The 20591-nt window shown below is 36.9% G+C and overlaps 2 protein-coding genes across 6 annotated transcripts; both read left to right on the forward strand.

The window, feature by feature from the left end:
• The first annotated feature begins 367 nt into the window (after positions 1-367).
• On the forward strand, positions 368-4982 carry LOC118032275 (glutamate--tRNA ligase, chloroplastic/mitochondrial). 3 transcript variants are annotated; one of them, XM_073411553.1, is made up of 14 exons: positions 370-703; positions 810-928; positions 1128-1249; positions 1547-1729; positions 1997-2115; positions 2260-2308; positions 2416-2517; positions 2651-2753; positions 2853-2916; positions 3195-3309; positions 3704-3804; positions 3960-3980; positions 4362-4518; positions 4620-4982. In XM_073411553.1, exons 1-14 carry the CDS (start codon positions 444-446, stop codon positions 4848-4850), a joined length of 1746 nt encoding a protein of 581 aa, XP_073267654.1. In that variant the 5' UTR covers positions 370-443; the 3' UTR covers positions 4851-4982. The 3 variants fall into 3 exon arrangements, with proteins under 3 accessions (XP_073267655.1, XP_073267654.1, XP_034892822.1); XM_073411554.1 differs by lacking the exon at positions 4620-4982 and having other exon boundaries at positions 368-703; positions 3955-3980; XM_035036931.2 differs by lacking the exon at positions 3960-3980 and having other exon boundaries at positions 372-703.
• Positions 4983-6782: 1800 nt separating this feature from the next.
• Positions 6783-16788, forward strand: LOC118032274 (brefeldin A-inhibited guanine nucleotide-exchange protein 1). 3 transcript variants are annotated; one of them, XM_073411248.1, is made up of 11 exons: positions 6783-8154; positions 8459-8776; positions 9108-9441; positions 9635-10057; positions 10523-10815; positions 11515-11788; positions 12077-12579; positions 12675-12996; positions 13118-13478; positions 14036-14709; positions 15068-15834. In XM_073411248.1, exons 1-11 carry the CDS (start codon positions 7028-7030, stop codon positions 15125-15127), a joined length of 4689 nt encoding a protein of 1562 aa, XP_073267349.1. In that variant the 5' UTR covers positions 6783-7027; the 3' UTR covers positions 15128-15834. The 3 variants fall into 3 exon arrangements, with proteins under 3 accessions (XP_073267349.1, XP_034892820.1, XP_034892821.1); XM_035036929.2 differs by lacking the exon at positions 15068-15834 and adding an exon at positions 16045-16788 and having other exon boundaries at positions 6786-8154; XM_035036930.2 differs by lacking the exons at positions 6783-8154; positions 15068-15834 and adding an exon at positions 16045-16788 and having other exon boundaries at positions 8589-8776; positions 9098-9441.
• Positions 16789-20591: the final 3803 nt, after the last annotated feature.

Genomic DNA, 20591 nt, shown 5'->3' on the forward strand with positions numbered 1-20591 from the left:
TGGGTGTGATTCAATACCTTTGAGTCTTGGTGACAGCAAAACTCAATACTAAAAAAAGAAAATTTAAACCCGATCCAACCTCAAAAAAAAAATTTTATTATCATTCAATTTTTATATAATATAATTTTTTTTATTAATTTATTTTCTCCTTATCATATAAAAAGAAGGAGAAGAAGAAATAACTGAGGGTAAAATACATAAGAAATAGCCGAGGGTAAAAAAAAATTTATTTCCTAAATTTTTTTAAGAAACAATTGTTTTAGCATAGGTTAATAATAATAATAATAAAAATATCGTTATTCTAAACAAATTAATAATAACAAGAAAAAAGAAATAGATGAGGGTAAAAGTGGTACATAAGCGGCCGGAAGCGGATGTCCTCTCTGTTATATCTCGTGTTCCGTGGGTCATCAATCCATCATCATCAGAAGGATTAAAAAGTAATGGCGAATAGTATAATAGCAGGGACGCCATGGATGAGAATCAGGGTTATCCCTGAAATTTCGTTTCCCATTCTACGTTCTTCATCCTCCATTTACAACCACAAAGTCTCTTTCCTTTTTCCAACTAGAAGACGATTTTCAGTCTCTGCCATTGCTAGTACTGAAAAAGAACAGGTTAGAGTCCGTTTTGCTCCCTCGCCTACTGGAAACCTTCATGTTGGTGGTGCTAGAACTGCTCTCTTTAATTATCTCTTCGCTAGGTGATCTGGCTCCCTTCTCTTTTCTTCTTTTTTTATTTAATTTAATTATTTGTTTGTTTGCAAGTTGAGTGGATGAAATGGGTTATCACTCTTTTTTCGGTTTTAGGTCTAAAGGTGGGAAATTTGTGTTGAGGATTGAGGATACTGACTTGGAGAGGTCGACTAAAGAATCCGAGGAGGCAGTGCTTCGGGATCTTTCTTGGCTTGGTCTTGACTGGGATGAAGGTAATTGATGCAATTGTACCTGTAACTGTGGTTTTTTTTTTTTTTCAAATGAATCTCATTTGCCTAATCATCCATGTTTTACTTTTAATTGGTAGTCTTACGTTGCCACTTGTGCTTTTCTTTTTCATTCTATGGCACCTGTCAATTGTGGAACATCTGATTAAATTCTCAGAACTCTTATCCTGTAATTGTTTCATAGGTCCTGGGGTTGGTGGAGACTATGGTCCATATCGGCAATCAGAGAGGAATTCTCTCTATAAGCAGCATGCTGAGAAACTTGTAGAATCTGGTCATGTTTATCGCTGCTTCTGCTCTAATGAGGTAGCTATTGTTCCTTATCTGTGAGAATCTGTATTTTGTAGTGCTTTTCTCTTTGTCAATGCTTATCTAGTCTCGAGTATTACTATTTGCTCATAAAATGGAGCTTGGAATGGAAAGATCTCGTGTAATAAACTTTAATAAAAAAAGTTAGAGATCTGATGCAATTAAGTCTCATCTGATCTGTTCCTGGGATGGTGATTAAAAAATAGTAAGGCCAAAGACAAAAAGCTATGATCTTTTGATGATTTGACAGAATATGTGCTCAACTAATAGATTTGTGCTATAATTTCTCGCCAGGAACTTGAGCAAATGAAGGAGATTGCAAAATTGAAGCAACTGCCTCCAGTATACACAGGAAAGTGGGCTAATGCAACAGATGATGAAGTACAGGAAGAGCTGGCAAAGGGAACTCCATACACGTATAGATTTCGTGTGCCTAAGGAAGGGCGTTTGACAATTAATGATCTTATTAGGGGCGAGGTAAGTTTAATCAATCTTCTATTTTGATTGTCTTACCATTGCCATCTAATTTATATATATACTTGAGAATGATTATAATTGCATTTTTGTGTCTACATGACTTAGCAATAAAGAGAAAAGGGGTGGAAGGTTGAGGTTACCACTCGAGTTTTTATTGCTGGATTAACAAATTGGGCATGCATAGCATCATTCAAGATTGCCAATTCCTTTTTTTAATGAAATTCTTAGTTTTATGGGCTTCTAACTTTATTTGATAGTGTCTTGAAGGTTAGTTGGAATTATGACACACTTGGAGATTTTGTGATCATGAGGAGCAATGGACAACCTGTGTACAACTTTTGTGTCACTGTTGATGATGCTACCATGGCTATCTCACATGTTATTAGGTGATTATTTTAGCTGATCAAAATTTTTGAAGATAATATACGTGCTTATATTTGTCTAGCTTACTGCATTCTGGGCCCTAATGTTTTGTTAGTGGGTTCTGTCTGGCATATTTTGTCATCTTACTGTTAACTCTTGAATTTCAGAGCTGAAGAGCATTTACCAAATACTCTCAGGCAAGCACTAATATACAAGGTATCATTGTGTACCATCTTGAACGTACAGAAATGATTCTTTCATTGCCTTAAGGCAATCCCTCTTCTTTGAATAATATGGGGCCTCTCTATTGAATTTTGTCACAGGCCCTTGGATTCCCCATGCCTCACTTTGCACATGTTTCTTTAATTCTTGCACCTGATAGAAGTAAATTATCAAAACGACATGGTGCAACTTCAGTGGGTCAGGTATCTATTGGTCACTGCAGCTTATCTTCGTTTCTTTGGTTATTGCTTAGGTATAATATGTGGACATTAATTCTTTGTTCTCATGGGCTCATTGTTTTTATTTCTGTTTATCTGAAACAATTACTTTTAACAGTACAGGGAGATGGGTTATCTGCCCCAGGCAATGGTGAATTACTTGGCACTTTTAGGTTGGGGTGATGGAACAGAAAATGAATTTTTTACCCTTGAGCAACTTGGTCAGTGATTTCATCACATATCATTCTATGAAACTGTCTTGCATGTAGCTTTTTTTGGTGTATTTCATAACCGTATCTTACTTGAACTTCATTTAACAGTTGAAAAATTCTCAATTGGTCGTGTTAACAAAAGCGGCGCTGTTTTTGATTCGACCAAGTTGAGGTAATCATGTCTCTTCAGTTGCTATAAATCTAGAGCACTTTGGCTAGTATGCCCTGATTTGGAAGTGGCTTTTAAATTGTGTGCATGCTCTTGTATTTCCCTTTGGATTCTGGAATAATTTTGATTTCCAGGTTTCACTTTGGATACTGCCTGTTCCATGGCCTTTTTTTTCCCTGGGAAGATTGATGAATTGCAGAGCAATTAGAAATATAGCCCTTTTGTGAAGCAGTGAAATGTTAAGTAAGCAAGCTAACCCAGTATATCTCTATAAACTAAAGGTGGATGAATGGCCAACATTTAAGAGCACTTCCATCAGATAAACTGAACAAACTTGTTGGTGAACGCTGGAAAAGCAGTGGCATTCTCGCAGAGTCAGAAGGACCATTTATAGAAGTAAGACATGTTCTACTGCTATATATAAATTCCCATAAACATTTATAGTCTGTGTTAGCTGAATGCTGGTCTTATGAAGATTGGTTTAAGTGGCACTTCTCATCAACTTCAGTGTTACCTGGAAATATCTGTCATTGATCAATTGTTGCAGTCACAGAATGGAATTTAAATTAGCAAAATGTAGTAGCTGAATTGCCATACAAAAGAAAGATGCTATCACAAATTATGTTATAAAATGAGATATGAACGGGATACTATTTTTCTAAATCTGTAGAGGTGTTTTGCCATGCTCAAGTTTCCCACTCCTCACATGAACTTCCCCCTATGACAACTCTGCATTTTAGTCATGTATAGAAAAGTGTATGATAGTAATGGCATAACTTTCTGCATGCAGGAGGCAGTTCTGCTTCTCAAGGATGGGATTGAGTTGGTAACTGATTCAGACAAAGTGCTCTCAAATTTGCTATCATATCCTTTACACGCTACTTTATCAAGGTGATTCTTGTACTTCCCACTCTTAAACATTACATATTTATCATTCTATTTGCCAATAGTCGTAACTTTCTGGTCTGAATTTTTTTGTGACTGGGCGTGTGGTTTGCTGGTCTCATCAACTTGCTTTTATGCATCATCATTCTCCCGAAGGACAGAGACTGGAGATATTGTCAACTGTAGGTCTTGAAAAGGCTTTTGAGATTGTATTATATTTGGGCAACTGGGCTAAGTAACTCTTTGTTGCTCTGTAAGTTCATGAACACATGTGGTGACCTGTAGATTGATGGTATCTCACAAGTAAATCGGGACAGGAGTATTTGTATGTTTCAACAAAAGCTTTTTTAAAAAATTGGTCGCACATGTCTGGGCTCACTCGAGGTAAGGGCTTTTGAGTTGCATCCAAGTGTGGAACAGGAGTTGGTTGATAAGTTTTTTGGTTGATTAGGTGTTTGGTTGATGATTTCATCAAGTTCATCATAGGATTTTTAGCTGGCGTTGATTTCTTATATCGTATCAGTGTAGTACTGGTTAACTAAATTTTTTTGCGTTGTCTGCAGTCCTGAAGGTAAAGTTATGATACAAAATAAGCTTTCTGAGGTCTCATCCGGGTTGTTAGCTGCATATGACAGTGGCGAACTCCTTAATGCCCTGGACGAAGGCCATTCTGGTTGGCAGAAGTGGGTAAAGAATTTTGGAAAAACAATGAAGCTGAAGGTGTGCCCTAATTGAATATTCAGCTTTAATCGTACCTCTTATGTTATGTAATTATGTCTCTGAACTCTATAAACACTACTTGTTTCCCATCTTTATGTTAGGGGAAATCTCTTTTCATGCCTCTCCGAGTGTTGCTAACCGGAAAACTCCATGGTCCAGACATGGGCTCTAGCATAATCCTGCTCCATCAAGCTGGAAGTGGGGATATGGTTTCTTCCCAGGCTGAGTTTGTGACATTGAAGGAGAGGTTTGGAGTACTGAGGGAAATAGACTGGGAAGCACTGAACAAGGATCAACCTCCCTTGGAACCTGCAGCTATAGCAGCAAATTGAGAATCCCCAGTTTTGATCTGCGAATTTTGAACTCAATTCTTTAGATGCTTAAAAACTTTACCATGTTTGAGTGAACGATGTGTATTGAAAATGAAATGCGACGAGAAGAAATCTGTGTGTTTAATTGAGAAATGAACATCCAGTTTTTAGTGACCCAATAATGCTCACGAGCCTTCATTCATTAGAGATCCCAATTCTTTTGCTATGATTACGAAAAGATGTGCTTACTAATGCACAATCTGCCAACAATAGCAGCAGCAGCACCTATGACTGCCAGGTGTAATAGGAATCCTCAGTCAAAGTGTCCGAATCCAGGTCTGTGGAATCCCATTTGGCGGTAAAGGAATGCTGATGAGCAGAGGAGGATGGACACACACTTACCGAGCAATAATAAGAATAGCTTTTGTGTGGCTGTGATTTAAAAAAAATATTTTATAAAAAATATTTTTAGTTAAAGCTACTTTAGTAAAATATATATATATTTGATTAAAATTATGATTAAAATTGTAATTGAATAAAAAATATTTTAATGTGTTTGGTTAATAATGTTTTTGAAATTGAGGTTATAAAATAATTATATATATATATATTAATATTGATGATTTTTAATTGAAATATTGTAGGTTTAATTACTGCTATAACATCATGAAATAAACAATGTTTTATATAAAATATTTTTTGTTGTTTCATTAAACTATCTGTAATTCCATCAAGTATGAAATCCATACGACAAAAACTATAGTTTCCATGGCTTCCTGAGTTGCAACAATGTCAGGTAAAATATCATCAGGAATAAAAATGAGATTGTGATCAAATTTTACAAATGCTATGTTATCATGTGATTTTCTTTTAATGTAATTATATAGTGCCATTGAATAATATTAAACATTAGATTTTTTTTTTTTGAATAAAACACAAAATTGAGAAATTTTTATTGGATTTTTTTTTATTTTACTAGCTCGGACTCAATCCAATGTATTTAAGTTTAGGCTGAATCCGGTCCGGTTCATGAACAATGGAGACGGGGAAATGCAGCTAAAGAAGAAGAAGAAAAAGAGAAAGAGCAGGCTACCCTACGCTGTTTTCTTCTCTTTGATGGTGGTGGTGCTGTTGTTGATAATGACTGAAGACAGTTCTTGTGACAACAACGAAAAAGGTAGGTGATGGTGCCTTTTTTTCTTTCTGCATTGCCTTCGTTAGATCTCTTTTTTTTTTTTTTTTTTTTTTTTTTTTTTTATGTTTTGTCTCCCTACATTACTCTTTATTTTGAAAAAATTGAGGTAAGTTGCTATTTACGAAGCTCAATTTTTTTGTTTTTGTTAAATATTAGGTGTAACCTCAATTTATAATAGGTTCCACCAAAATAAAATCATGTTCTACCCGCCAGTTTGGCAGTGTGGTAGCAGTTACTTTTCAAATAATTTTTTGTGCGAAATGCATGCCAATGATTTTTTTTTATTTTTAAAAAATTATTTTTGATATCAGTACATCAAAACGATCAAAAAAATACAAATCATATCTAATTTTAACAAAAAAAAAAAAAAAATTTTAAATTTTTTGGAAACATAATCTGAACTGCGGCACCAAACACCAGGGTGCATAAACGTGTAATTTTGATACGAAGGTAGGAGGAGGACAGTAGGTCCCCTTGGTGTAAAGTGCAAAAATAGTTCCGGGTGTCCCTGCACCAGTCAGGACAAGCACCGTGCTCTGGTCGTCAGCATGCATTGGAGAGAGGCTACTTGATGACAAAATGATGGAAGGAAAAATGATTGGCATGGATTCCCTCGGTGGTTCCCCTCTTCTAATAAACAACAGCGAGGAATGCTTGCTTACTATATTTAACTTCGTGGGCACGTGATAAACCCACAACAACAAATATTTAACTTAGTGAGCACGTGTTTTTTTGAATACGATTTTAATTTATAGACAGATTTTAATTTCCCAATTTCTCGGCTCGGCCCTTCATCAAATCCGCAATTAATCTATCAGCTCCTCCTCCTCCTCCTCCTTCTCCACCCACCGTCTTCTCTTCTTCTCCCAAATTCATTTCAATTCAAATATCTCTCTCCCTGCAACGAAAACATGTAGTGGTAGTAGTATTACTTCTAGATCTGCATCTCTCAAATGAATGAATGAATGAATAAAGCACATCGTCATCGCTTTTTATCACCAAAATGTCAGCTTCACAAAACCTAGGCGGTCCTTCTAGCTGCGGTCGTGCCTTGGGCCCTTGTCTCGACAAGATCGTTAAAAACGCTGCCTGGAGGAAGCACTCCCACCTCGTTTCCTCCTGCAAATCTGTCCTCGACAAGCTCGAATCACTCCCCGCCGATTCTATTTCTATTTCTATTTCTAGTTCACACTCTCCTCTCTTCTCCCTCTCCCCTTCCGATGCCAATCTTGTTCTCAATCCCATTCTTCTAGCCTTAGACTCTGCTTACCCCAAGGTCGTCGATCCCGCACTCGAATGCCTTTTCAAATTGTTTTCCTCTGGCCTTATCCGAGGTGAGATCAATCATACCCCCTCGAGTCTCATCATTTTGAAGATAATTGAGAGTGTTTGTAAGGTTTGTGGTATTGGCGACGAAGCTGTTGAGCTTTCTGTGCTCAGAGTTTTGCTAGCTGCTGTTCGATCTCCTTGTGTTTTGATTCGTGGTGAATGTTTAGTGCATATTGTTAGAACTTGTTATAATGTTTATCTTGGTGGGTTGAATGGGACCAATCAGATCTGTGCCAAATCGGTACTTGCACAGATTATGCTTGCTGTTTTTACTAGAGTGGAGGAGGATTCTATGGATGTTAATGTTAAAACGGTTTCTGTTGGTGAACTGTTACAGTTTACTGATAAGAATTTGAATGAAGGGAGTTCTATTCATTTCTGTCAGAATTTTGTTAATGAGGTCATGGCAGCGAGTGAAGGGGTTCCTGATGATAAGTTGCTGCTGCACAATCAACCGTCTGATGAACTCCGAAATGGTAGTGCCGGTGCTGGCGATGATGATGATAAAACAGCTGAAGGGGGTCATAAAAGTGAATTGGGCAATAAGGAAGCAAAAGGTGAAGCTGATACGGATGTTGGTGTGGGTGTCAGTGGCGGTGGCGGTGGCGGTGGTGAAGTTGGGGGGAGTAAGATTAGGGAAGATGGGTTTCTTCTCTTTAGGAATATTTGCAAATTGTCAATGAAGTTCTCATCTCAGGAGACCCCAGATGATCAAATTCTTTTGAGAGGGAAGATTTTATCTCTTGAGTTGCTTAAGGTGATCATGGACAATGGAGGTCCAATTTGGCGAAATAATGAAAGGCAAGTCACGAATACATCCTTTCACAGTTTTTTGAACTCCAGCCATTACGCATATATCATTATTGTCTACTGTTAGCTATGAAATTTTATTTCAATGTAGAAAGCCCTTGCTGTTTTCTATTTTGGTTCATTTTATTTTAATTTTTAATTCCTCTTACAAATTCTATACGGCTTTTCTATGAATATTTTGAATATATAGCTCCGATTTTTCCATCATGAGCTGTAAATGAACTATTTTTTGGCACCATTTTCATGTTCCTTTTTCTTTGGTGAAGAGTATAACATTTTCTTCTATTTGGTACAGGTTTCTCAACGCTATTAAGCAATTCCTATGCTTGTCACTAATAAAGAACACTGCATTGTCAGTTATGGCTATTTTCCAGCTTCAGTGCTCAATTTTTATGCTGTTGTTAGTTAAATTCAGATCTGGATTGAAGGAAGAAATTGGGATATTCTTTCCCATGCTTGTCCTTCGAGTACTTGAGAATGTTAACCAGCCTAGCTTCTTACAGAAAATGACTGTCCTGAATTTTTTGGACAAAATCAGCCAGGATTCCCAGATCATTGTTGATATTTTCATAAACTATGACTGCGATGTGGATGCTCCAAACATTTACGAAAGGTATTACATATGCATCTGTTATTACTCATGTCTTAGTTGCAATTTATATGCATCTGTTCAAGAAGTTGTGAAACTTGAATAGTTAAATGCTTGTAAATTTTCAGAAGACAAGGATAGTGTAGTTTGTATATGGATCAGTCATCTTATGCTATGATGGGCCTAGAATTTTATGAGATCTCTTTAATTGATATTGGAAAGCCTCATTTGGTGGATTCTATCTCTTGTTTGTAGACATACCATGTCTTTTATTTTATCTCTATTGTCATTTCTTTATGTCATGTATTTTTAAAAAATGTATTAAAACACTTATAATTCCATCAGATATTTACAGGATTGTCAATGGTCTTCTGAAAACTGCTCTAGGACCGCCTCCTGGTTCAACAACGACTTTGTCCTCGGTCCAGGATATTACTTTTAGGCATGAATCTGTGAAATGCTTGGTTAGCATCATCAGGTCAATGGGTGCTTGGATGGATCAAAAGTTGAGAACTGGAGATTCTTATCTACCTAAGAGCTCTGAAAGCTCTACTTCAACTGAGAATCATTCAACTCTGAATGGAGAAGATGCAAGTGCCTCTGATTATGATTTGCATTCAGAAGTGAACTCTGAAATGTCTGATGCTGCTACCCTTGAACAACGCCGGGCATATAAAATTGAACTCCAGGTTGGCATTTTTTTTTTTCTTTTGCAAGGGATGGCCATATGTGGTATAGGGTACTGATATTGAACTGGTTGCTCTTTTATTAGTATCATATAGGTATACTTCTTGTGCCACCGTTTTTTTCCTGCCTTGTCACACTTTATAAGAAATGGGCCTGCTTAACCGTTTGGTGACAAATTTACTGTGTTAAATGCAGAAAGGTATCTCCATATTCAATAGGAAACCTTCCAAGGGCATCGAGTTTCTGATAAATGCCAAAAAAGTTGGCAGTTCTCCTGAAGAAGTTGCCACCTTCCTGAAAAACACTACTGGCTTGAACGAAACTGTGATTGGTGACTATTTGGGCGAGAGGGATGAGTTTTGTTTGAGAGTTATGCATGCTTATGTAGACTCATTCAACTTTAAAGAAATGGATTTTGGTGAAGCAATAAGGTTTTTCTTACGGGGCTTCAGGTTACCTGGAGAGGCACAGAAGATTGATCGTATCATGGAAAAGTTTGCTGAGCGCTATTGTAAATGCAATCCAAATTCATTTACCAGTGCAGATACTGCTTATGTTCTTGCGTACTCTGTGATAATGCTCAACACTGATGCACATAACAGCATGGTGAAGGATAAGGTTTGCTTGCAAAACCCCTTCCCTTTTATCTCTGGCCACTGTCATGACTAGTGAATTTTGCTTTTCAACCTCCTTTTTATGATAAGTTGATAAAAGTTGTGCTTTGGCTTCGGTCCTGATAGTTATTCCACACTCCAGGATGATTTTCAGACAATTTTCAACTTTTGGTCTGTTGAATCAGTAGATTAGACTTGATGATAAATAATTCAGGATGTGCGTAATAACATTACCTTTTTTGTAATGGTAAATCATCTTCATAGCTAGTTTCCTTGTCATTTTTTTGTGACTTTGAAAATTATTAAAAATGCAAATGGAGAAATATAAATCACATAATAACAAATTCTAGTAAAATTTCTTCTCCACACGTTAAAAAATTGTCTACAGCTGGGCATCGTATTGTCAATTGTGCATAAATGAATGTAGTGACAATCTTCTAACTTCTGTTCTGAAACTGGTGCCATCCAGATGAGCAAGGCTGATTTTATTCGGAACAACAGAGGAATTGATGATGGCAAGGATTTGCCTGAAGAGTATCTGGGCACTCTCTATGATCAAATTGTGAAAAATGAAATTAAGATGAGTGCTGATTCTTCAGTTCCTCAAAGCAAGCAGGCAAACAGCTTAAATAAGCTATTAGGTTTAGATGGTATACTCAATCTAGTTACTGGGAAGCAGACTGAGGAAAAGGCATTGGGTGCAAATGGGCTTCTTATCAGGCGTATCCAAGAGCAATTTAAAGCAAAGTCAGGAAAATCAGGGTAAGCTATGCTACAACGTGTTTCATGGTTGATTGTTTCTAGAGTAAATTATTACTTAGTCCAGGGGTTTTGAATGTGATTATAAGCTAATACTTAATGTTTGAAAACCTATACCTTAGTCCCATGACTCTTGGTGACCTTTGTTTCATTAAAACATCTCTTGTTATTTTTTAATCCCCGATGGACCACTTGGCAATCTAAAATCTTAGAGAAAAAACAAGATAGTGGGGTTTTCAAGAAAACCAAAGTGTTTTTACTCTCAATGGGAGACAAACGGTTTGAAGGGTAATGGCAGCTAGTAGTAATGCAGAGGATCCATTAACCAGGCTCGAATGATGGTGAGGTGTTTGTGGGACTGGAGGATGGTTTAATCCTTGCCTGTTTGGATAATTTTGACCTTCTCCTTCTCTCGTGCTTGCGCTTGCTAAATCTTGGGCAAATTAGTTAACTGTGATGGAATTAGCCAACAGAGGGCACGACAAATTTCTTATGTAAACTAGTATCTATGATATGGTAATAAACAGAGAATGATTATCATATACCTTACTCTGAAGGGACAGTTTTCTTCATGTGGCTGCACTCTTTTTTCCAATTTGGGCTCTGTGTCTATCTTACCTGAGCTGTCACAAATTATAAAAGACATGTTAGTTACATTTAAGTCCTTGTATAAAAAATAATAGTTTGATTCTCATGTTGCAGGTCTATTTATCATGTTGTAACAGATGCAGCAATTGTGAGGTTTATGGTTGAGGTCTGCTGGGGTCCCATGCTTGCTGCATTTAGCATGACTCTTGATCAGAGTGACGATAGGCTTGCTACTTCTCAGTGCTTACAGGGGTTTCAATGTGCTGTGCATGTTACTGCAGTCATGGGTATGCAGACCCAGAGAGACGCTTTTGTTACATCTGTGGCCAAGTTTACGTACCTCCACTGTGCTGCAGACATGAAGCTAAAAAATGTAGATGCTGTGAAGGTGAGCATTTTTAATGTGATCTCCAGATCATTATCAAGAGCTGGATTCCCGAACCAGAACCACCACCACACACATGCACAACCCGGAAGAAATTTTTTTTTGTAACTGCATATAACTGGTCATACAGAAAGAGTGATGCCTTAAATGGATTGGATTAATCTAGTTATTTCAGTACAAGTCAAACAGATGTGCTGTAAATTCATCAGGCTTCATGTATTTGATGTCAATTTCTGTACAAAGTCATTTACATTTTCTATTTTTTTATGCATTATCTTTTATTTCATGTAGGCAATAATATCAATTGCCATTGAAGATGGCAACGATCTTCAGGATGCTTGGGAGCATATCTTAACTTGCCTCTCCCGTGTTGAGCATCTGCAACTTCTTGGAGAAGGTGCACCACCTGATGCCTCTTATTTGACTCCATCTAATGGTGAAACAGATGAAAAAGCACTGAAGTCAATGGATTATCCTTCTCTAAAGAAAAAGGGAACTCTCCAGAATCCGGCTGTAATGGCTGTTGTTAGAGGGGGTTCATATGATAGCACCACTGTTGGAGTCAATTCTCCAGGACTTGTAACTCCAGGGCAAATTATTAACCTCATTTCAAATTTGAATTTGCTCGACCAGATTGGGAATTTTGAATTGAACCATGTGTTTGCTAATAGCCAAAGGTTGAACAGTGAAGCAATAGTAGCTTTTGTGAAAGCTCTTTGCAAAGTTTCAATATCTGAGTTGCAGTCTCCAACAGATCCTCGTGTGTTTAGCCTCACAAAAATCGTAGAAATTGCGTAAGAACTTTCTCCCTTTCCTTTGAGTATTTTATTGCCACGTGAAGTTCCATGAGGATCTGTATGAAAGACATTATGTTTTTTTCCCTTTGCAGGCATTATAATATGAACCGCATCAGATTAGTTTGGTCCCGCATATGGAATGTTCTTTCTGAATTTTTTGTATCGGTTGGCTTGTCAGAAAATCTCTCTGTTGCAATTTTTGTGATGGATTCTCTTAGACAACTTGCTATGAAATTTTTAGAGCGTGAGGAGTTGGCAAATTACAACTTCCAGAATGAATTTTTGAGGCCATTTGTGATTGTTATGCAGAAAAGCAGCTCTACAGAGATCAGGGAATTAATAGTTAGGTGTATTTCGCAGATGGTCCTTAGTCGTGTCAGTAATGTGAAATCTGGGTGGAAAAGTGTTTTTATGGTATGGTAGCATTTGGCTTTATTTTCTAAATTGTTAATTCTTTTGACTTTTAAAATGCTTTTGATTGGAGGGCAATTCTTTTTCTAATTGTTCCATTGATGCCATGATATTCTTTTCTCAGGTTTTTAGTGTTGCTGCATCTGATGAACGGAAGAATGTTGTCCTGTTGGCTTTTGAAACAATGGAAAAAATAGTCCGGGAATATTTTCCTTATATAACTGAGACAGAGAGGACAACTTTCACTGACTGTGTTAGATGCCTCACCACCTTCACAAATAGCAGGTTTAATAGTGATGTGAGCCTCAATGCAATTGCATTTCTCCGATTCTGTGCTCTGAAACTGGCAGATGGAGGACTTATTTGCAACGTAAAGAGCAGGGTTGATGATCTATCCATCCCAATAGTAGATGAGGTTGCTTTGGATGTAGAAAATCATAGCAACAAAGATGATCATGCGTCCTTTTGGATTCCTTTGCTAACAGGTAACCTTCTTTCAAGGAAAGACTTGCCATATGCTGCTTAACACTTCTGCGTGCCATTAATGTCATGAAAATGTGAATGGCTGAGCTCAACATTCATTTTTGGCTCCCTTGCGTATAATTATATTATATAGCCAGCCATGTGCACAGAACACCTGCACCTTATATTATGCTTTGAAGTTTGAATTTAGAAGTTACTGTTGTTGGATATACATCCAGGAATTGTATTCTTTATTTTTTTTTTCTGCCATTGTGATGTGTTCTTTCAACCCTACGTGACAATTCATGCATGTATTGATAAGTTTTTAAGCACCCTAGATACAGATCATATGAAAATGAATGATGCGACATACCCGTTCAATTGCTCCTCATTACATGTAGGGAAATGGGAATAAGCTGATCTTATTTATAACCATCAAGCAGAAGATGGGAGGGCAGCTATCTTGTTTGTGCATGAATAGATACATGAATCTGCTGTTTGGACGCATGACACATATTTTATGAAGAATTGCAGGCCTCTTCTGTTGTAAGTTCTAAATGTCTCATCATTACGGTTGCAGGGTTATCAGAATTAGCATCTGATCCCAGATCAGCTATTCGAAAGAGTGCTCTAGAAGTCTTATTTAACATTCTCAATGACCACGGCCATCTTTTTTCACGTTCATTTTGGATCACTGTTTTCAATTCTGTTATTTTCCCCATATTCAGTGGTGTCAGTGACAAGAAAGATTTTAAAGATCAGGATTCGTCAACTTCAGCATCGCCTCATCCAGAAAGAAGTACATGGGATTCTGAAACTTCTGCTGTTGCTGTCCAGTGTTTGGTTGACCTATTTGTCAGCTTTTTCAATGTGATTAGGTCTCAACTACAAAGCATAGTATCTATATTGATGGGATTTGTTAGGAGTCCTGTTAAGGGTCCTGCTAGCACTGGGGTTGCTGCGCTGTTGCGTTTAGCAGGTGAACTGGGCAGCAGGATTTCAGAAGATGAATGGAGAGAGATTTTTCTAGCGCTGAAAGAGGCTGCTGCATCATTGTTACCAGGTTTCATGAAGGTCTTAAGAACCATGGATGACATTGAGATGCCTGAAAGCCCTAACCTTTATGCGGATGTGGATGCGTCTTCTGATTATGGCTTCACTAATGATGATCTTCCGGATGACAATCTGCAAACTGCAGCATATGTGATCTCAAGAGTGAAGAGTCATATTGCTGTGCAGCTACTTATTGTGCAGGTTCCCTCGCTCACTCTCTCGCTCCCTTACACACACAGACAAAAAACTTGCTTGTGTACAAATTATGCTTTTGCATTCTACATTTGATGTCCATGCATCCATGTACACATTGCAAAAAATATATATCTCGCGTCAAAAGGTTAAAAATACATGATGCATATTTGTGTGTGTGTGTGGAAAGAGAGACGTAGTTACCCAATTTTCTGAAAGATGCCAATGATCAGCATGCAACTTTAATCCTCATGAATTTTACTGGCTCTAGTAGAAATTTCCCTTTTGTTTACTTTTTTTTCTCTTTTTTCTGTTAATGTTATTATTTTAGATGTTTTGGTATAAACTGCATGCTTTGTTCGTCCAGGGCTATAACCAGGGATGTTCACTGTCCAGTTTTGGCCCAAAAAACCAACTGAACCGGTAGTTGTTATTTTTGAAAAATTAAACCCCATAGTCCCATACTGAATTGAAAACCGGTTCAAACCAAACCAAGTTGACTCACCCCTCTTGGACTTCCGTTCATCTTCTCTTCTCCCATTGGTCAAGCCTTTAATTAACCCTGGACCTCTCAGCGATCTGTATCTCGTTCCATCGTAAGTGACGGGCTCTTTTATCATTTGGTATAACAAAGCGAGAAGGGCTTTAGCCTAGCTTCTATCAGAAGCTTGTTGCTTCAACCTGGCTTGTCAGTGCCCAGCAGAGAGCAGAATGAAAGGCCTTTGGATGGGAGATTTGAAGCCAGGGTTCATCTTGCAAGTGTTAAGCATACATGAAATAATTAGGTAAATCACAGGGGAGAGAGAGAGAGGGTAGGGGGTGGCGGCTGAAACAAAAATTAAAAGGAAAAGAGTGTCTTAGGGTTCAGTTAAGGTTCTATTTATACCCCTTTTAATTTTAGTTGGGTCAAATTCGGTTGAACCCGTTCAATTGGTTTCAGCTTTGTGAGACCGAGTGATTTTTTCTATTTTTAAATTGGTTTGGTTTTTTAGGTTATTTTCTTCCGGTTTTCTCGGTCGATTTTTTTAAACACCCCAGCTATAACTGTTAATATATCTTGTAGAAGTACCGAAAGGTCGGAATTTTACGAGTTCCTAACAAGATTCCCTATTGTATCCTGTCTTCTTTCTAAAACTCAGTGTTGTCCGACATTTATTATTATTTTTGCTTTGGTGGCATTTTACTTGCCATTATTTTGCGAACAGCCATTCGCAGTCACTGCCACTTAGATTTCACCAACAGTGTGGTGGACTGGTAGCCTGACCCGTGGACTGTTTGTCATGCACAAAGATCACAATAGACTATCGGTGATATTGATTTTTTTAAAATTTTTTATCATATCAGGTTGTAAGTGATTTATACAAAGCGAACCGGCAGTTCTTGTCAGCAGCCAATGTCAGAATCCTTGTTGATATATTTACCTCAATAGCATCACATGCCCACCAACTGAATTCCGAGACAAACCTGCTGAGGAAAATGCAGAGAGGATGCTCTATAGCGGGGATCTCTGATCCTCCAATGGTGCATTTTGAGAATGAGTCCTACGAGAATTACCTTGACTTGCTCCAAGATTTGCTCAAGGATAATCCATCCATGTCCGAGGCGTTGAGCATAGAAGAGCAACTCGCAGCGGTGTGTGAAGAGATATTGCAGATTTATCTGAACTGTACTGCCGGGTCGGAGGCTGTGCAGCGAAACAAGACGGTGATGCACTGGAATCTTCCTTCAGGTTCGGCCAAGAAGGAAGAGGTGGCAGCAAGGACGAGTTTGCTTTTGACAGCTTTGCGGGTGCTGAATGATTTAGAAAGGGATTCCTTTAGGGGCCATGCCCGACGATTTTTTCCTTTGTTGGTAGATCTTGTACGTTGTGAGCATAACTCAGGAGAAGTTCAGCGTCTTCTAAGCAATATTTTCCTATCATGTATAGGCCCCATTATAATGTGATGGCGAATCATTATGCTAATGTGTGCCGTCATCGTCATCAAATCACAGTTTTGATCTCTCTAACGAATCTATAATGATATTCCTTTTTTAAAAAGAATTTCTGTTCTGGTTTTAGTGGATAAATATTAAATTATTATTTTTTTTTTTTTGGTGTTGCATGGAGGATTTGATGAGCTGTTGTGTTTTTCTTAAGAAATTATTTTAAAAATAACTGAAGGACAGAAAAGGGCATTGTCGGCACGATCGGCTAAACAAGTTGCTCATAAGATCTCGTTCCTCTATTTTGCCACCACCACCATCCTTACTGTGCACTCCTCTTGGGTGCTTGAATGCTCTGGTGTCCCTGAATACAACAAGCGCAAGACAAATTCAGCAAGCGGATTAAATTATTATTTCCCAGAATCGACGGCCGAGCTCCAAAGTAAATTACGTAGAATTAGGGAATGATGTCCGATTTAATACAAAGAAATGGTCGCATGCTACGTTTATGATATTCGGACACCATCAACATGTGATTTTGTAATGCTAGAAAATGTGATCGCTGTGGGCCCTGCAATCTAGCTATTCAATGATCTGTTTGGGATTGCAATCTTGATCGAGATTCATTTAATGTATTCTTTCATGTTGTGCTGATGTAAGAAGTGACTAATAAATAAATAAATATTATTTTAATATATTTTGAAACAAGATAAATAAAGAAAAAGACCTTAGAAGAAAATAGGGAACGCATTATTCCGAAACACGTGATGTCGAGGCGGGGAAGGTCAATTCAGTGAACGAGTAAATGGTTGATTGGTTGCTTGCTTGAGTTGAGGGAATGGGAATGGCTTTCGGTATTCAAACAAATTGACTAGAAAAGCAGGGGTCATTAATCGATGGTCATTGGCCTCCATGTATATATTTAAGTCCTTGTTGACCTACGTTCCTTCTTGTTATATAGCACTAGCTACAAGAAGAGAACGACGCTTGTAGACGTGGTGATATATACCTGGACATTTTAACGGTGGATCTACCATGCATGCAGCTAGGTAGGTCAGATTCAAACACGGAGTTCTACCATCTTCATACACAGACCGGAGCTGCAGATTAAAAAACCCGTCTATTCCACCAGCTGTGCCGCCCCGCTCTCTTCTAATTAACAGTATCAAATAAATAGGTTAGGTCCTGCTTTTACTTTTATTTATTCATGGTTTTGACACGTTTTGTTCCTGGCCGCATGTCAAACTGATATTATTTAATTTATCGATGCAGTATATATGGATGTAGCGACTATCAAACAAATCAATATGTATTGGCCGCCATTAGTTAACTAACACGATTCGTAGTTATCTCATCGCCACTGAAATGCCGGTCTTCATCCTCCACTGCAATACTATACGCTTTTGTCCACCCTTTTTTTTATGAACAACGGAACAATCCCTCCATCTTATCATTTGGATTTATTTATTCTTTCTAAAAACAGATCGTATATTTCCGGCATCCAAGACCATGAAAAACAAATACGTACCGACTCCATGGGAAGCGCTGCGTGCAATGCTTGCATCAACCACCTCCCATGTCGAAGTCTCACGGCAAGAAAACAGATGACGAGAAGAAACAGTACAATCAATTAACATGGCGCCTCCCATATGCTTAATTATTATAAGAGCACGCAGATCAAGCACCTAGCTAGGATGTGCATACGAGGAATTAAGATACTGGGGATGCCGGGATTGCATGCATTTTATGTTTTAATTCCTTCGACTTTACAAGAGAGAAGGGCATGCATGCATGATCTATATCATGGACTTTGTGGGAGGATTAAGGTCGTCGATCATGAGGAGCCAGCCAGTGATCATGGAAAGAAGGAGCAAGAGTGAAATCACAGTAGGAGAGATCATTTTCCATCAAGCACCACTGATTATCGTCAACTGGAAATTAAGAGCTTAATCACTCACTAGTATGTAGTGGTCATGGTCGCATAATTGTAATGATATAATCAACTTGAATACATGGATCCAACCTCTCTAATTAATTTGCGAAATACATGACATGGGGTTGTGCAATTTGTAGGGCGGTGCCAGACTTCATGTCAAAATCTCCAGGGTTTTATTCCTCATCGACTCTGAAATCTGCGAGTCGTTCTGATCATTTGCCGTCTTGGGGTTAATATCATTTGATTGTTAAGAGCAAGCAATCCTGTTTTCCCTCTGTACCAGACTCTGTTAATTACACCCCAGAGCGTATAGATCCACCCGATCGATGAAGAATTGAGCGCTCAATATGGCGTCCAGTAAAAGCTCAGACGAATTGACCCTCGCAACTGATCGTAACCTGGATAGAGCTCACGATCATAGCAGCAAAAGTTACATGCATGTGATGAGAAGAGATTTGACCATGTCTGTTTGTTTTTCACCATCTTAAAAGGCACCTTTACCCTGTACTTGGGGATGGACCATTGAATAATTGAATTTGGTGATCTGAATTGGTATGTACTGGATGCCGTCACGGGCATGTGATATGTTTATGTGTTTTTGTGGGTTTATAAAAAAAATTATAAAAAAACTATATCGAAAAAATTGTTGTAATTTATAATATTTTTTTTTAAAAAAACTACAAATCTCAATTTTTAACCAGTTTAATATTAAAAAATAAAATTAGTAAAGAAAATTTTGAAAAAAATCATAAAAAAAAACGAAAGAAAAAAAAACCATACAGGAAAATACTGTAGCAATTTATAGTGTTTCATGAGAAAATCTACAGTTGTAATTCTTAATTAACTCAATACTAAAAATAATAAAATTGATAGATAATTTTTAAAAAAAAATTTTAACAAAAAGAAATCATGTGGGGGAACACTATAACAATCCACAGTGTTTTTTTTTTAAAAAAAAACTACGAAACTAAATTCTCATCCAGCTCAATATAAAAAAAATAAAATCGATAAAGACAATTCTGAAAAAAAAAAATCATAAAAAAACCATGTGGGGAAACACTATAGCAATCTACAGTGTTTTACAGAAAAAAAACTACAAAGCTAAATTCTCAACCAACTGCATATTAAAAAAATAAAATCAACAAAAACAATTCTGGAAAAAAAAAAAACAAAAATGAAAAGAAAAGGGAAACGAAAACATATGGGGAAAATTAAAGTTAGATTCTCAACCAGCTCAATATTAATAATTTGACAAAGATAATTTTAAAAAAACATGTGGAGAAATATTATAGCAAAACAAAAACCATGTGGGGAAACATTGTAACAATCCATAGTGTGTTAAAAAAAAACTACGAAGCAAAATTCTCGACCAACTCAATATGAAAAAAAAAATCGACAAATACGATTTTGAAAAAAAAAATTCATTAAAAAAAACCTTGTAGGAAAACATTGTAGTAATTTAGAATGTTTTTTTTTAAAAAAAAACTACAAAACTAAATTTTCAATCAGTTCAATATTAAAAACAAATTGACAAAGATAATTAAAAAAAAGAGACAATTTTGGTGAAAAAGGAAAGAAAAACATGTAAAAAAAAAAACAAAATATAAAAAAATTGACAAAAATAATTAAAAAAAAAAGAGACAATTTTGGTGAAAAAAGAAGAAAAACATGTAAAAAAAAAAGAGAGAGAAGCTACACATGTTTTAGAATATTACTTCATGTAATCTATAATCATCTCCTAATCTTTCTATTTTTACCCATTTCGTGAATAATGAATTTTATTGTTGAAACTAGATTTTAAATTAGCCGGTGTTAATTAAAAAATAATATTACTTAATGTTAAATTAACTAGTTAATTTTGTTAATTCAAAAATAATATAAATAACTGATAAAAATACAAGTTAATTTTAAAAATAATATTAAATTATTATTGTTTTTTAATCACCAAGATAATAATATATCAAATCAATCAAGACTTTACGGCTTCACCAACCAAATCCAAGACCTGATACACAGATGGCATTCATAATAA

This window comes from Populus alba, chromosome 9 (genome assembly GCF_005239225.2).
Source record: "Populus alba chromosome 9, ASM523922v2, whole genome shotgun sequence".
NCBI classification, from domain to species: Eukaryota; Viridiplantae; Streptophyta; class Magnoliopsida; order Malpighiales; family Salicaceae; genus Populus; species Populus alba.

What these genes read in the sequence shown, in the direction of transcription:
- LOC118032274 (XM_035036929.2), top strand. Translation starts at nt 7,028, where the DNA reads ATGTCAGCTTCACAAAACCTAGGCGGTCCTTCTAGCTGCGGTCGTGCC. An exon ending in ACAGCATGGTGAAGGATAAG is followed by an intron (nt 10,058 to 10,522) that starts GTTTGCTTGCAA and finishes GGTGCCATCCAG; the next exon opens with ATGAGCAAGGCTGATTTTAT. An exon ending in GCAAAGTCAGGAAAATCAGG is followed by an intron (nt 10,816 to 11,514) that starts GTAAGCTATGCT and finishes CTCATGTTGCAG; the next exon opens with GTCTATTTATCATGTTGTAA.
- LOC118032275 (XM_073411553.1), top strand. Translation starts at nt 444, where the DNA reads ATGGCGAATAGTATAATAGCAGGGACGCCATGGATGAGAATCAGGGTT. An exon ending in GCTGCTTCTGCTCTAATGAG is followed by an intron (nt 1,250 to 1,546) that starts GTAGCTATTGTT and finishes ATTTCTCGCCAG; the next exon opens with GAACTTGAGCAAATGAAGGA. An exon ending in GGCAAGCACTAATATACAAG is followed by an intron (nt 2,309 to 2,415) that starts GTATCATTGTGT and finishes ATTTTGTCACAG; the next exon opens with GCCCTTGGATTCCCCATGCC.